Source organism: Labeo rohita, chromosome 23, assembly GCF_022985175.1.
Source record: "Labeo rohita strain BAU-BD-2019 chromosome 23, IGBB_LRoh.1.0, whole genome shotgun sequence".
In the NCBI taxonomy this organism is placed as follows: domain Eukaryota; kingdom Metazoa; phylum Chordata; class Actinopteri; order Cypriniformes; family Cyprinidae; genus Labeo; species Labeo rohita.
The window spans coordinates 18,664,292-18,677,515 of record NC_066891.1 but is presented as its reverse complement, the minus strand read 5'-3'; the positions used below and the strand labels follow the sequence as shown (position 1 = coordinate 18,677,515).

The 13,224-nt window shown below is 36.1% G+C and overlaps 1 protein-coding gene across 1 annotated transcript in view; it reads right to left on the bottom strand.

Annotated features, from left to right (window-relative positions):
- The window catches only part of lamb2 (laminin, beta 2 (laminin S)), a 47,738-nt gene that overhangs the window by 13,578 nt on the left and 20,936 nt on the right, over positions 1–13,224 (bottom strand). Inside the window, exons 8-21 of the mRNA XM_051096608.1 lie at positions 10,541–10,743; positions 10,024–10,144; positions 9,747–9,935; positions 9,205–9,384; positions 8,822–8,934; positions 8,203–8,282; positions 7,966–8,101; positions 6,332–6,490; positions 6,118–6,245; positions 5,214–5,343; positions 4,931–5,123; positions 4,699–4,842; positions 3,562–3,793; positions 2,718–2,881 (exon numbers count right to left, since the gene is read on the bottom strand). Of these exons, the coding sequence (XP_050952565.1) occupies positions 2,718–2,881; positions 3,562–3,793; positions 4,699–4,842; positions 4,931–5,123; positions 5,214–5,343; positions 6,118–6,245; positions 6,332–6,490; positions 7,966–8,101; positions 8,203–8,282; positions 8,822–8,934; positions 9,205–9,384; positions 9,747–9,935; positions 10,024–10,144; positions 10,541–10,743 (2,172 nt within the window). The remainder of the gene's footprint in view (positions 1–2,717; positions 2,882–3,561; positions 3,794–4,698; positions 4,843–4,930; positions 5,124–5,213; positions 5,344–6,117; positions 6,246–6,331; positions 6,491–7,965; positions 8,102–8,202; positions 8,283–8,821; positions 8,935–9,204; positions 9,385–9,746; positions 9,936–10,023; positions 10,145–10,540; positions 10,744–13,224) is intronic.

Here is a 13,224-nt window from a genome sequence, read left to right as displayed (position 1 = left end):
GCTATGTACATATATATATTTTTTTTGCAGCCAAGTGCTATATAGAGGCAGATGCCTGCTTCTCTGGCTCAAATGCTGGCAAAGGAACAGTGATTGGCACTCGCTTCTAGTGATAGAAAGAGCAGAATAGAATAGAATTCAGATAGATATTTAGCTAAAAAAAAAGAGGATCTCTATTAGAGTGACAGAACTGAATAGCATTTGTACAGTTGAAGTCAAAAGTTTACATACACCTTGCAAAATGTTAATTATTTTACCAAAATAAGAGGGATCGTACAAAATGCATGTTATTTTGTATTTAGTACTGACCTGAATAAGACTTTTCACATAAAAGATGTTTACATATAGTCTACAAGAGAAAATTGTTGAATTTATAAAAATGACGCCGTTCAAAAGTTTACATGCACTTGATTTTTAATACTGTGTTGTTACCTGAATAATCCACAGCTGTGTTTTTTTGTTTAGTGATAGTTCTTCATGAGTCCCTTGTTTGTCCTGAACAGTTAAACTGCCCGCTGTTCTTCAGTAAAATCCTTCAGTGCCCACAAAGTCTTTGGTTTTTCAGCATTTTTATGTATTTGAACTATTTCCAACAACGACTGTATGATTTTGAGATCCATCTTTTCACAATGAGGTCAACTGAGGGACTCATATGCGACTATTACTGAAGTTGTATACTGAAGTATACATTTTTCTTATTTTGCCTAAATATCATATTTTTTTCATTTAGTAATGCACTTCAGAAGCTACAGAAGATACTTACATGTTTCCCAGAAGGCCAAATAAGTTAAATTTACCCTAATCTTCAAATTTACAGTTTTCACAATGCTTAATCTTAATGCATTGTGTTTTCATCTGAAGCATCAGTGAGTGTTTAAACCTTCTGTAATAATTGCATATGAGTCCCTCAGTTGTCCTTAGTAAGAAAAGATGGATCTCAAAATCATACAGTCATCGTTGGAAAGTGTTCAATTACACAAAAACGCTGAAAAACCAAAGAATATGTGGGACATGAAGGATCACAGTATTAAGAATTAAGCATATGTAAACTTTTGAACAGGTCATTTTTATAAATTCAATTATTATTTTCTCTTGTGGACTATATGTGAACGTCTTTTATGTGAAATATCTTATTCAGGTCAGTACTAAATTAAAAAAAACATGCATTTTGTATGAACCCTATTATTTTAGTAAAATAATTAACATTTTGCAGATTCTGGAAGGTGTATGTAAACTTTTGACTTCAACTGTATATCAATTTAAAAACACCAAATTACATTAAATAAGTAAAATTAGAAAACTAGAACTAATAAAGAATAATACATATTATTTTGTAAAATGATTGTAGTAAATAATACAATATAGTATATTGTTATTTAAAGGGATGGTTTACCCAAAAATGAAAAATCTGTCATTAATTACTCACCCTCATGTTGCTCCAAACCCGTAAGACCTTCGTTCATCTTCAGAACACAAATTAAGATATTTTTGTTGAAATCCAAGAGCTTTCTGACCCTTCATAGACAGCAATGCAACTGACACGTTCAAGGCCCAGAATGGCAGTAAGGAAATCATTAAAATAGTCCATGTGACATCAGTGACTCAACAGTAATGTTATGAAGCTGCAAGAATACTTTTTGTGCACAAAGAAAACAAAAATAACAACTTTATTCAACAATTTCTTCTCTTTTGTGTCAGCCTTCGACACGCATTCATGAGATTACCAGTTAAAGTCGTTATTTTTGTTTTCTTTGCGCACAATAGGTATTCTCGTAGTTTCACAAAATTGAGGTTGAACCACTGATGTCACACAGACTATTTAAATGATTTCCTTACTACCTTTATGGGCCTTGAACGTGTCAGTTGTGTTGCTGTCTATGCCTGGTCAGAAATCTCTTGGATTTCATCAAAAATATCTTAATTTGTGATCCGAAAATGAACAACGGTCTTATGGGTTTATAACGACATGAGGGTGAGTAATTAATGACAGAATTTTCATTTTTGGGTATCCAAAACTATCTATGACTTTAAGAATCTGCATTTAAAAAATCTGGACTTACCAAGGCTCAATATGAGAGAGGGAAGACATTTTAAGTTTAATTTTTTATTATTACTATTTAATTTTGCTCAACTGTAAAGCTAAGCACTAGAAAAGCTTAGCTTTTAAAAAACAACTAATAGCTACATTTAGTTAGTTACTCCCCAACACTGCTCAGTCACATACGACTGCACTTGGTGCAGTTTCACAGGGTTCGGCAAATGTACATGCAAGGTGTGAAGTGAATGAGCCATGCGCAAGGGAGGGATGGGACGGGACGGGAGGGGTGATGTAGGTCGGGCAGCAGAGGTGGGTTCGGTCTCCATGGTTACTCACGCTTGAGGACTGCCCCTGCAGAGCGCTTTACAATCCCTGTGTCCAGTTGAGGGGGACAGGAGATAACACACATGATCACTGCACTGGCTGATCAGAGTGACAGTGGCCTTTATCTCTCATTATGTCATTTTCTGCATCCTATTCAGATGCAGATGGACTCAGGGTGTTAAATGGTCATTTAAAGCCCAATTCAAGCACTTATTAATTTGGGATGTCATACAAGAACTACATTCTCCCGTTGCATGTATGCATGAAATGCAACTGCACCTGACCCAGACCTCATCTTAATTCAGTTTATTCCATCCATCTGTGGGTGGAAAGAAAATTCTGGGGTTAAAAATACCTGTGTAACCCTGGTTGCAGTTGCAGACCACCTGTTGGTTGCGGTTGTCTTGGTAACAAGAGGCGGCAAAGTGGCGTCCGCTGTTGGGGCCCTCAGGACAGGGGCAGGGGCGACACTGACTCCCTAAACCAAGAGCCGGGTTTCCATAGTAACCATTAGCACACCTGTGACAAGAGGTATTTATTACATAAGCTTAGGAAGAGGAACATTCAAGAAAAATCAACCCTTGTGCCTGTAAGCTTTAAAAAAAACTGCTTACGTAAAATATATTTAAATGTTTTTTAAAGGAGAAGTTCACTTCCAGAACAAAAAATTACAGATAATTTACTCACCCCCTTGTCATCCAAGATGTTCATGTCTTTCTTTCTTCAGTTGTAAAGAAATTGTTTTTTGAGGAAAATATTTCAGGATTTCTCTCCATATAGTGGACATCAATGGTGCTTGCGAGTTTGAACTCCCAAAATGCAATGTAAATGCAGCTTCAAAGGGCTCTAAACAATCCCAGCCAAGGAAGAAGGGTCTTATCTAGCAAAATGATTGGTTAATTTCTAAAAAAATTAAAATTAAAATTTATATACTTTTTAACCTAAAACGCGTCTGAAATGTTTGCCTCAAAAAACATAATTTCTTTACAACTGAAGAAAGACATGAACATTTTGGATGACAAGGGGGTGAGTACATTATCTGTAAATTTTTGCTCTGAAAGTGAACTTCTCCTATAATGGTAATAATTATCAGTTCAACCATACTCAAAGGGGACATTGGATGCCCATTTTTCGTAAGTTAGTATGATTCTTTAGGGTCTTCATAAAATGTTAATTTTGAATCCAATGTCCCCTTGTACCTGTCACATTTGTCCCCGGCTGTATTGCTTCTGCAGTTGATACAGGCTCCAGTTCTCTGGTGGCACTCGTCAGCATGTCCATTACATTCACACGGCCTGCAGTTCGGAAAGCCCCAGTGTCCAGCCTGACAACCATCACAGCGCTGACCAAATGCACCGGCCTGGCACGGACACTGTCCTGAGTACTGGTCACAGAAACGGCTCTGAGAGCCCTCCAAACTACATTCACAAACTATGGGCGAAGAAAGAAAGCAATAAATAAATGAATTAATTAGAAATAAATAAATAAAGAATGAATAATCAAGACAAAATGGAAAAGAAAAGTTCAGAAACAACAACAAAAAACAAAAATACAAGTAAAATGAAAAAACAAACAAACAAACAAACAAAGAAAAACAAATAAAAAATAAATAAAAATCAACAAGAGAAACTAAACAACAGCAATAATAAAAAAAATGAAAGAAACAAACAAAACATGAAACAAACAAAACAAAACATTAAAACAAACAAAATAAAGAAAAAAAGAAAGCAAAAAAGGATAAAAAGCAAGAAAAAATGAGCAGAAACAACAAAAAACAAAGAATATAAATAAAGAGACAAACAAAAACAAATAAAAAGAAAACAAAATAAACAAACAAGAGAAAATAAACAAATCAAATAAAAACAAATAAAAAAATAAAACAACAGCAACAATAAAAGCAAAACACAGAAAAACAAAAAATGAAAGAAACAAACAAAACATGAAACAAACAAAAAACATTAAAACAAACAAAATAAGGAAAAAGAAAGCAAGCAAGAAAGAAAGGATAAAAAAGAAAAAAATGAAAAATGAAAGAAAAAATTAAACAAACAAAACATGAAACAAACAAAACAACACATTAAAACAGAGAAAAACAAACCAAAAAGAAAGAAACAATAAACAACACAAAAAAACAAAACAGTAAAAGAAAAACAAATACAAAAATAAAAGAAGAAAGTAAAAACAAATAAATATTTAATAAATATTTAAATTGAGTTCTAAAGAATAAAAAACTAACAGGAAAAGAAACAAAGAGGAAAAACACAAAGAACAACAAACAAAAAGGAATTTTGGCAAAATGTTCCTGATGTACCACAGCAGGAAAAAAAATCTCTTACGTTTACATCCGGAAGGGCCAAAGCTGTAAGCTCCTGGTGCACATTTATCACAGCGCCGGCCTGATATGTTGGGCCTGCAGCGGCACTGACCCCCACGGACATCACAGTCAGAGCTGAGTGAACCCTGAAGATTGCACTCACAAGCTGTGGGATCAATGTTTTTGTCTTAATAACAAGTAAAACACACCTCAGTATTCCCATCTCAGACCCTACATTCTCTGCTGACACTCACGCAGCGCGCCGTCGTTAATGAGGGCAGACATGCTGGTGATGAGTTTAGCACACACTTCACTCATCTGTGGACGGGACACACTCTTGGCAGTCTCGTGGCAGCGGTAACGCTCGTAGCTCTGCTTTCGTGCGACAGAGGTGGGGTCTCCTGCTGTAAACATCTCTAGAGAAGAGTAACGAGGGAGGAGGGCAATCTGGGGAGGTGAAGAGAAAAGAACAAGTCAAAATCAAACAGAATATGAAGACCTCATAAGAGCTGAATAAAATTACAGATTGATGCTTACAGAGTCAACGAGTACAAAAGCGTGAGTTGAGGTAATGATGCTGTTCCTGTCAGCATAACGGATGAACTCCACACGCAGTTTGTAACTCACTCCTCTCTCCAAACACACCGGCTGAGGCAGAACCACAAACCTGTAGCAGTGCATGAGAAGAAAGAAAGAAAGAAAGAAAGAGACATTAAGGATAAAACAAAAACAGTAGAAGATTAAATCCGTATTATAAGCAAAACATAGAAGATTTTGGGATACAAAAATTAAGAAAAACATTATTTGGTTTGCCTAAAGGGATAGTTCACTCAAAAAAATTAAATTACCCCATGATTTACCCACCCTCAAACCATCCTAGGTGTATATAACTTTATTCTTTTAGACAAATACAGTCAGAGTTATATTTAAAAAGTTTTTAATGGCAGTGAATGGGTGTTGAGATTTTGATGCTCAAAAAAGTGCATCCATCCATCATAAAAAGTACTCCACACAGCTCCAGGGGGTTAATAAAGGCCTCATGAAGCAAACTGATGTTTTTGTGTAAGAAAATATCCATATTTAAAACTTTATAAACCGTAATCTCTAGCTTCCGCCAACTGTACGTGTGGAGTGCTTTTTATGATGAATGGATGCACTTTTTTGGGCATCAAAATCTCAACACCCATTTACTGCCATTAAATTAGAAAATGTCCTGGCTCTTCCAAGCTTTATAATGTAATGAAAATCAATGAGGCCCTATGTTGTTTTAGACTCCACTGACTTTCATTATATGGTCATAAACAGTTGAAACATTCTTCTTTTATTGTGTTCCAAAGAAGAACAAAAGAACAACATGAGGGCAACTAAATGATGGCAGAATGTTAATTTGCTGACCTGGATGAACTGACCCTTTAAACATTTGTATATTTGTTTCACAGACCTGGCACCAGATGGGAGCGATACGGTTAGCAGATCATCTGCAGGGATGGTATTTCCACATGGACTGCTGGTAGGTATGGGACCAGGTCTAATCACCATTACGCGGACCTCCTCCCAGTCCCGTGGCATCTTTAAAAACACATAAACGCATGAGTATACCTATAACACACTTCTCTGAGTAGCCTATGAAGCCACTGGGGAGACATGTAATCTACCTGGAGCTCATAGCGAATGAGGACGTCATATTCCATAGAATATGGAATGTTGTTAATGGCAAACTCCAGCGTACCACCTTCAGGAGCCCGGGTAAACCCAGTGCCTGTCCATGAGACGGGGCGGCCCGGCTGGTACTCCCTCTCCTCAAACGTGGAGCCCTATACAATATACACACATATAATCAACTCTCAAAATGAATATCCATTTTTTAAAACTGTACCACATAACCTTAATTCTGTACCTAAATTGACCTACACTGAAAACTGATTTTAGTTTTTAGTGTTTTACATTTCATTTATTTACACAAAATAGTGGAGAATTATTTTTTATAACATTTTTATATTTTTATAATAGTTTTACATTTCTTTTTATTTCAATATTTATTAATATTACATCATTATTGTATCGGCCCCAAGAAATATTTGATCATAATATTTTTGGAAGACATCTGTATTTCTTTCCTTTTGACACTTGGCATGCACTTTTTTTCTCATAATTGTAAGAAACTCAGTTAAGAGTTATGTCAGAATTGCAAAATATAAATTTGCATTTGTGAGCAAAGTCAGCATTACACGATATAAACTCAAAATTCGCACTTCTGAGCAATAAAGTCTTGATTCTGAGTTTAATAAGTCAGAATTGTGAGATACAAACTTGCAATTCTAAAAACGTAGTCTTTTTTTTCCCCTTCAGAATTAAATTTTAAAACTTGCAATTGCGAGTTTATATCTCACAATTCAGAGAAAAAATGAGAAACAAATGTGGAAATTGTGAGAAAAAAAAAATCAGAAATGCAAGTTTTTATCCCGCTATTCTGACTTTACAACTCACAATTATGAGTTTATATCATGCAATTTCGAGAAAAAAAGTCAGAATTGCATGTTTTCATCCCGTTATTCTGACTTTATAACTCACAATTGTGGGTTTACTGTATATCATGCAATTTTGAGAAAAAAAAGTCAGAAATGCGAGAAAAAACATCAGAATTGTGAGAAAAAGTCAGAATTGTGAGATACAAACTGGCATTTGTGAGAAAAAAGTCATGTCAAAAAGTCAAAATGCTTGAAAAAATGTCAGAATTGCAAGAAAAAAAAAGTCGAATTGCGAGATACAAACTTGTATTTGTGAGAAAAAAAGTCAGAATTGTTTTTATCCCACTATTCTGACTTTATAACTCACAATTGTGTGTTTATATCATGTCATTTTGAGAAAAAAAAATCAGAATTGTGAGTAAAAAAGTCTGAATTTTGAGATACAAACTCACATATTTGAGAAAAAAGTCAGAAATGTGAGAAAAGACATTAGAATTGCGAGAAAAAAAATCAGAATTGTGAGCTTTTATCCCGCTATTCTGACAATTGTGAGTTTATATCAGAATTGCAAGAAAATAGTGAGAAAAAAAGTCAGAATTGTGAGATACAAACTCACATTTGTGAGGAAAAAAATTCAGAATTGTGAGTTTGTATTATGCAGTTTTGAGACAAAAAGTCAGAATTGTGAGATAAATACTTTTTAATTACTTTTTTTTTTAATTCAGTTGCACAAACAGGCTTCCATAGTTATCAGACAAAGTACATGGGACCAAAAACAAAGCAAATATCTTCTAATTTGTCCCTTTTGTTGCTGTACTTACTTGACCCAGTTTGGCATTTTCTGCCTCATAGATGTAGTGGTCGAGGGCCATGAAGAAATACCCAGACTCCACCTGGTTGCACTGGCGACCAATCATGTGACTCCGACAGTGACACTGCCCTGTTTCCATTGAGCATCTGTGGACACAAAGTGCATTATTATTACTCCAGTTAAGGTTTATATTATTACTTCAAAAACTGCCAACACCCTGAAAACCCATAAACCGAAAAATACTGACTGGTTGTCTGTAGCTCCACCCACATCACAGTCACATCCTCTGCAGCCACTGGTATCATGACTCAGGGCCCAGTGCTCAGGCTGTAGAAAATACACATAAAACACAAGCAGGTGTGATGTACACTAATAAAAATGATACATTAACTACAATATGTCATTTAATATTCAGATTATTGTCTACAGGTACAAAATACTGTGACAGAACCATAGTGAAACTATTACACTTTCCTATACAGTATACCATGCCGTGCTAATCAAATAATATATGCAAATACCTTGACAAAAATAGTAAAGAATTACCATGGTACATATCCATAAAAAAGTGACATCACTCTAATACTACAGGCATTTACTGCTTGTCTAATTTCAGGATGCAGCTCTTCCTTTCATTCCATTTTAAGTTGTGTGAAAACCTACACCATCCTCCATAAACCCTTGGGCTAAATGCAGACATTGGGCTCTAATGTAGAGCAAACACACTCTTAGTTCATGTTACCACCCAGTAGAGGGGATACAAGGTACCAGTAAAGGCATGCAGCGCCAACTGGAGAATGATAACTACATGTTCTCACAAAGGTGTATGGGGAACAATAGGCAATCTTATTTTTTACTTTACTTACCAGACATTGGTTGCAGGTGTGTCCAGTGACAAGGCGTTTGCAGAAGCAGTCTCCACTAACAGGGTCACACTGGGAACTACCAGACACTGTACCCCTGGGGTCACATTTACATGCTAAAACAGACCAGTGAAAGAAAGTATGATTATATATCAAGAGTAAAACATACCAGAAAAATGACAGTAGTCTAAAAGTGCAGGAACATTTAGCTTCTTGCTAACTTGGACTAAACTGTTCTGAAATCTGAAACATCAAATTAGTAAGATTTTTTTTAAAGAAACTGATACTTGTATCCAGCAAGCATGCATTAAATTAATCAGAAGTGACAGTCGAGACATTTAAAGACATAAGATTTTTATTTCTAATAAGTATAGGCTTATACTTACGTTGGCAGCCGCGAGGGTCGCTAGCACTGAGCCCAAAGAAACCAGGCTTGCATTTATCACAGCGTGGGCCTTCAACGTTGTCTTTGCAGCGGCACTGCCCAGCGATCATGCCCAGAGAGGGGTCATCATGCCCGTCACAAATCCCACCATTCACAGAGCCATCTGGGTCACAGTCGCAGGCTGGCAAAGAGAACAGAATTAAGCAATCACACATCCACCTTTTTCTTCCTGTAAGAGCGGGAGCAGCCATTTGTAAATTTTATGGGTCTGGCTTCCGGCCTCGTCCACATCCATCTATTTTTAGCAGTACAAAACAGCTCGTTTTGCTGCTTAATATTGCAAATTTGTGTTTTACCATGTTATTTTAATGTATTATCTTAATTATGAACACACTGGTTTATAGTGCAAACAGTTTTACTGTTTACTGCACGTTGTTATTCTTCTCATTATTTCCCTATAGCAGCTAATGAACCAGATAGGCTTAATTCCTGGTGCATAATGCATAAACATATGTTTAGCTTTTAGATCCATGTCACACTTACCAACACAGACTCCAGGGTCTCTGATGTCTCGAGTTGGATCCTGATAGTAAAAAGGTTTACAGGTCTCACAACTGCGGCCCATGGTATTGTGGAGACAGTTGTCACACACTCCTCCGCTGACGTTCCCCATAGCCAGGTACACAGCCATGTCAAAATGACACTTGTTGGAGTGACCGTTACAATTGCATTCTGGGAAAAAGAGGAAAGTGTTAACCATGATATAAGAGATGTGTCTACGCAATTTATGATTTATATTATTATGGTTGTTCATAATTACTCTTGCAGGCGTTAGTGTTACGGCCCTCAGCTGGTCTCCAGGGGAGGTCGTTATAAAAGTCATCACACTGTTCACAGTTCAGTCCTTTGGTGTTGTGTTTGCAAACACACCTCCCGTGTACCTAGAGATGGAAACATCAAACTTCAAGGGTTAGTTCACCTAAAAATCACAATTCTGTCATTAATTGCTCACCCTCATGTCGTTCCAAACCCGTAAGAGAGCAACGTAAGCTCTCAGACTTCATCAATAATATTTTAATTTGTGTGTCGAAGATGAACGAAGGTCTTACGGGTTTGGAACGACATAAGGTTGAGTAATTAATGACAGAATTTTAATTTTTGGGTGAACTATCCCTTTAAGTGGGTGTTGACAGCAAAGGGAAACTAAATGGTAAAAATAGGGGAAATTAGCATGTACAAATAAAAATGATTAAAAAAAATCTCCAGTATTGTCTGATATCCGATTCGGTGTTAATATAACATGCAACCCTACAACTAAATACAGTTGAGTAACTCACCATGCCCTCAATATCATCCCTGATGCCTTCAATAGGAGCACATTCGGAGGCATGGCCATAGCAGAAACAGTTGCCCCTGACAACCAGCTCATATATGGCATAGTAGTATTTCTCTTTGATCTCGGTCCGTGAGTCCAGCAGGTTATCACCCAAAGTGTGCAGCTTGGTGAAGTTCAGACGGAGATTAGTGATCTTCAGCTGGTCTGCAACGTAAGGACATTGGGGTTAATGGAGGATAGTGGACCGTAAACAAAGCAGAAAGACACTAATGCCATTTTTGATGTGAGAATGAACGGAAAACAGTATAAAAGATATAGAGATTACCAGGTGTGCACTGCCGTTCAAAAGTTTGGTCTCAGTAATACTAGATGCAGCCTTGGTGAGCATAAAAAACATTGAAAAGTCTTACATACTATCTGTGTCTACAGTCTGTAGTGTATTTACAGTTGAATTCAAAATTTACATACACCTTGCAAAATCTGCAAAGTGTTAATTATTCTACCAAAATAAGAGCGAGCATACAAAATGGATGTTAATTTTTATTTAGTACTGACCTAAAAAAGATATTTCTCATGAATGAAATTTACGTGTAGTCCACAAGAGAAAATAATAATTGAATTTATAAAAATGACCCTTTTTAAAAGTTTACATACACCTGATTCTTAATACTGTGTTGTTACCTGAATGATCGACAGCTGTGTTTTTTTTTTTTTTTGTTTAGTGATAGCTGTTCATGAGTCCCTTGTTTGTTCTGAACAGGTAAACTGCCTGCTGTTCTTCAGAAAAATCCTTCAGGTCCCACAAATTCTGAGGTTTTCAGTACTTGGTGTATTTGAACCCTTTCCAACATTGACTGTATGATTTTGAGATCCATCTTTTCACACTGAGGACAACTGAGGGACTCATATGCAACTATTACAGAAGGTTCAAATGCTCACTGATGCTTTAGAAGGAAAAACGTGTCGGTGCCAATAGCCTTGTGGTTAGCACGTCGACATATGTGACCCTGGACCACAAAACCAGCCATAAGTGTCAATTTTTCAAAATTGAGATTTATACATCACCTGAAATCTAAATAAATAGGCTTTCGATTGATGTATGGTTTGTTAGGATAGGTCAATATTTGGCTGAGATACAACTATTTGAAAATCTGGAATCTGAGGGTGCAAAGAAAATTGTCTTTAAAGTTGTCCAAATTAAGCTCTTAGCAATTTATTTTACTCATCAAAAATTAATTTTTGATATACAAAATACTTACGTTGAAAGGAAATGTACAAAATATGTTCATGGAACATGATTTTTACTTAATATACTAAGGATTTTTGCCACAAAAGAAACAACGAAAATTTTGACCTATACAATGTATTTTTGGCTATTGCTACAAATATACCCGTGCTACTTAAGACTGGTTTTGTAGTCCAGGATCACATATAGCGCCATTGCTCTGCGGGCAACCCTAGTTCGAATCCCGGCTCGTGGACCTTTTTTATGGACATATTTTATTCATTTAGTACTGCCCTTTAGAAGCTACACAAGCTACTTACATGTTCCCCAGAAGACAAAATAAGTTAAAATTTACCCTGATCTTCAAATTCAAAAAGATTTCACCCCCCAACTCTTAATGCATAGTTTTTCCCTGTGAAGCATCAGGGAGTGTTTAAACCTTCTGTAATAGTTACATATGAGTCCCTCAGTTGTCCTCAGTGTGAAAAGATGGATCTCAAAATCATAAAGTCATTGTTGGAAAAGGTTCAAATACACAAAAATGCAAAAAAAAAAAAAAAAAAACAAAAAAAAAAAAAAAAACAAAGAATTGGTGGTACCTGAAGGATTTTTCTGAAGAACAGCAAGCAGTTTAACTGTTCAGGACAAACAATGGACTCATGAACAACTATCACTAAACAAAAAAAAAAAAAACACAGCTGTGAATCATTTGGGTAACAAGTATTAGTTTTACAGTATTAAGAGTCAAGCATATGTAAACGTTTAAAAAGGGTCATTTTTTATAAATTCAACTATTTTTTTCTCTTTTGGACTATATGTAAACATCTTTTATGTGAAATATCTTATTCAGGTCAGTACTAAATAAAAAATAACACATTTTGGTAAAATAATTAACCTACAGTTTTGACTTCAACTGTACTGTCTACACATAAATCTTTAATAAAAGACTTCCTTAAAACATCCTGTAGGCTTGAACAGTTCTGGCCTTGTTCAGTAATAAAAGTAATTACAAAGGTTTGTTACAGCAAAAATGCTTATATTTTTTATGTTAAATGACAAAAATCAGGATCCCACCAAACCATCATCAACCACACAATCACGACCACCCAATTATGAGAACATCCTCTCACCCTTGTAAAAAAAAATCCCCAAACCCTGTTAACCCATGACCTCTGACCCCTTCTTCCAAGCCAGTGGTCTGCTCCTCAGTGGGAGGTTGCAGTCAGCTGAGCGTAGAGCCATTTAGCAGAAGTGTGGCGGATAGACTTCTGTTACGCTTCACAGACACTCAATGAAGTGTGACTTGTGTGATTTATAAGATAAACAGTTGGAGGGCAAATCATGGAGTTCTAGGGTCATGTGTGTGTGTGTGTGTGAGGGACTTATATCTTAACATTAAAGATTAGCGAATGCAGCTCCTGTGCACATGCCGTTTGTTCCAGTCATGGTCTAGATGTTCA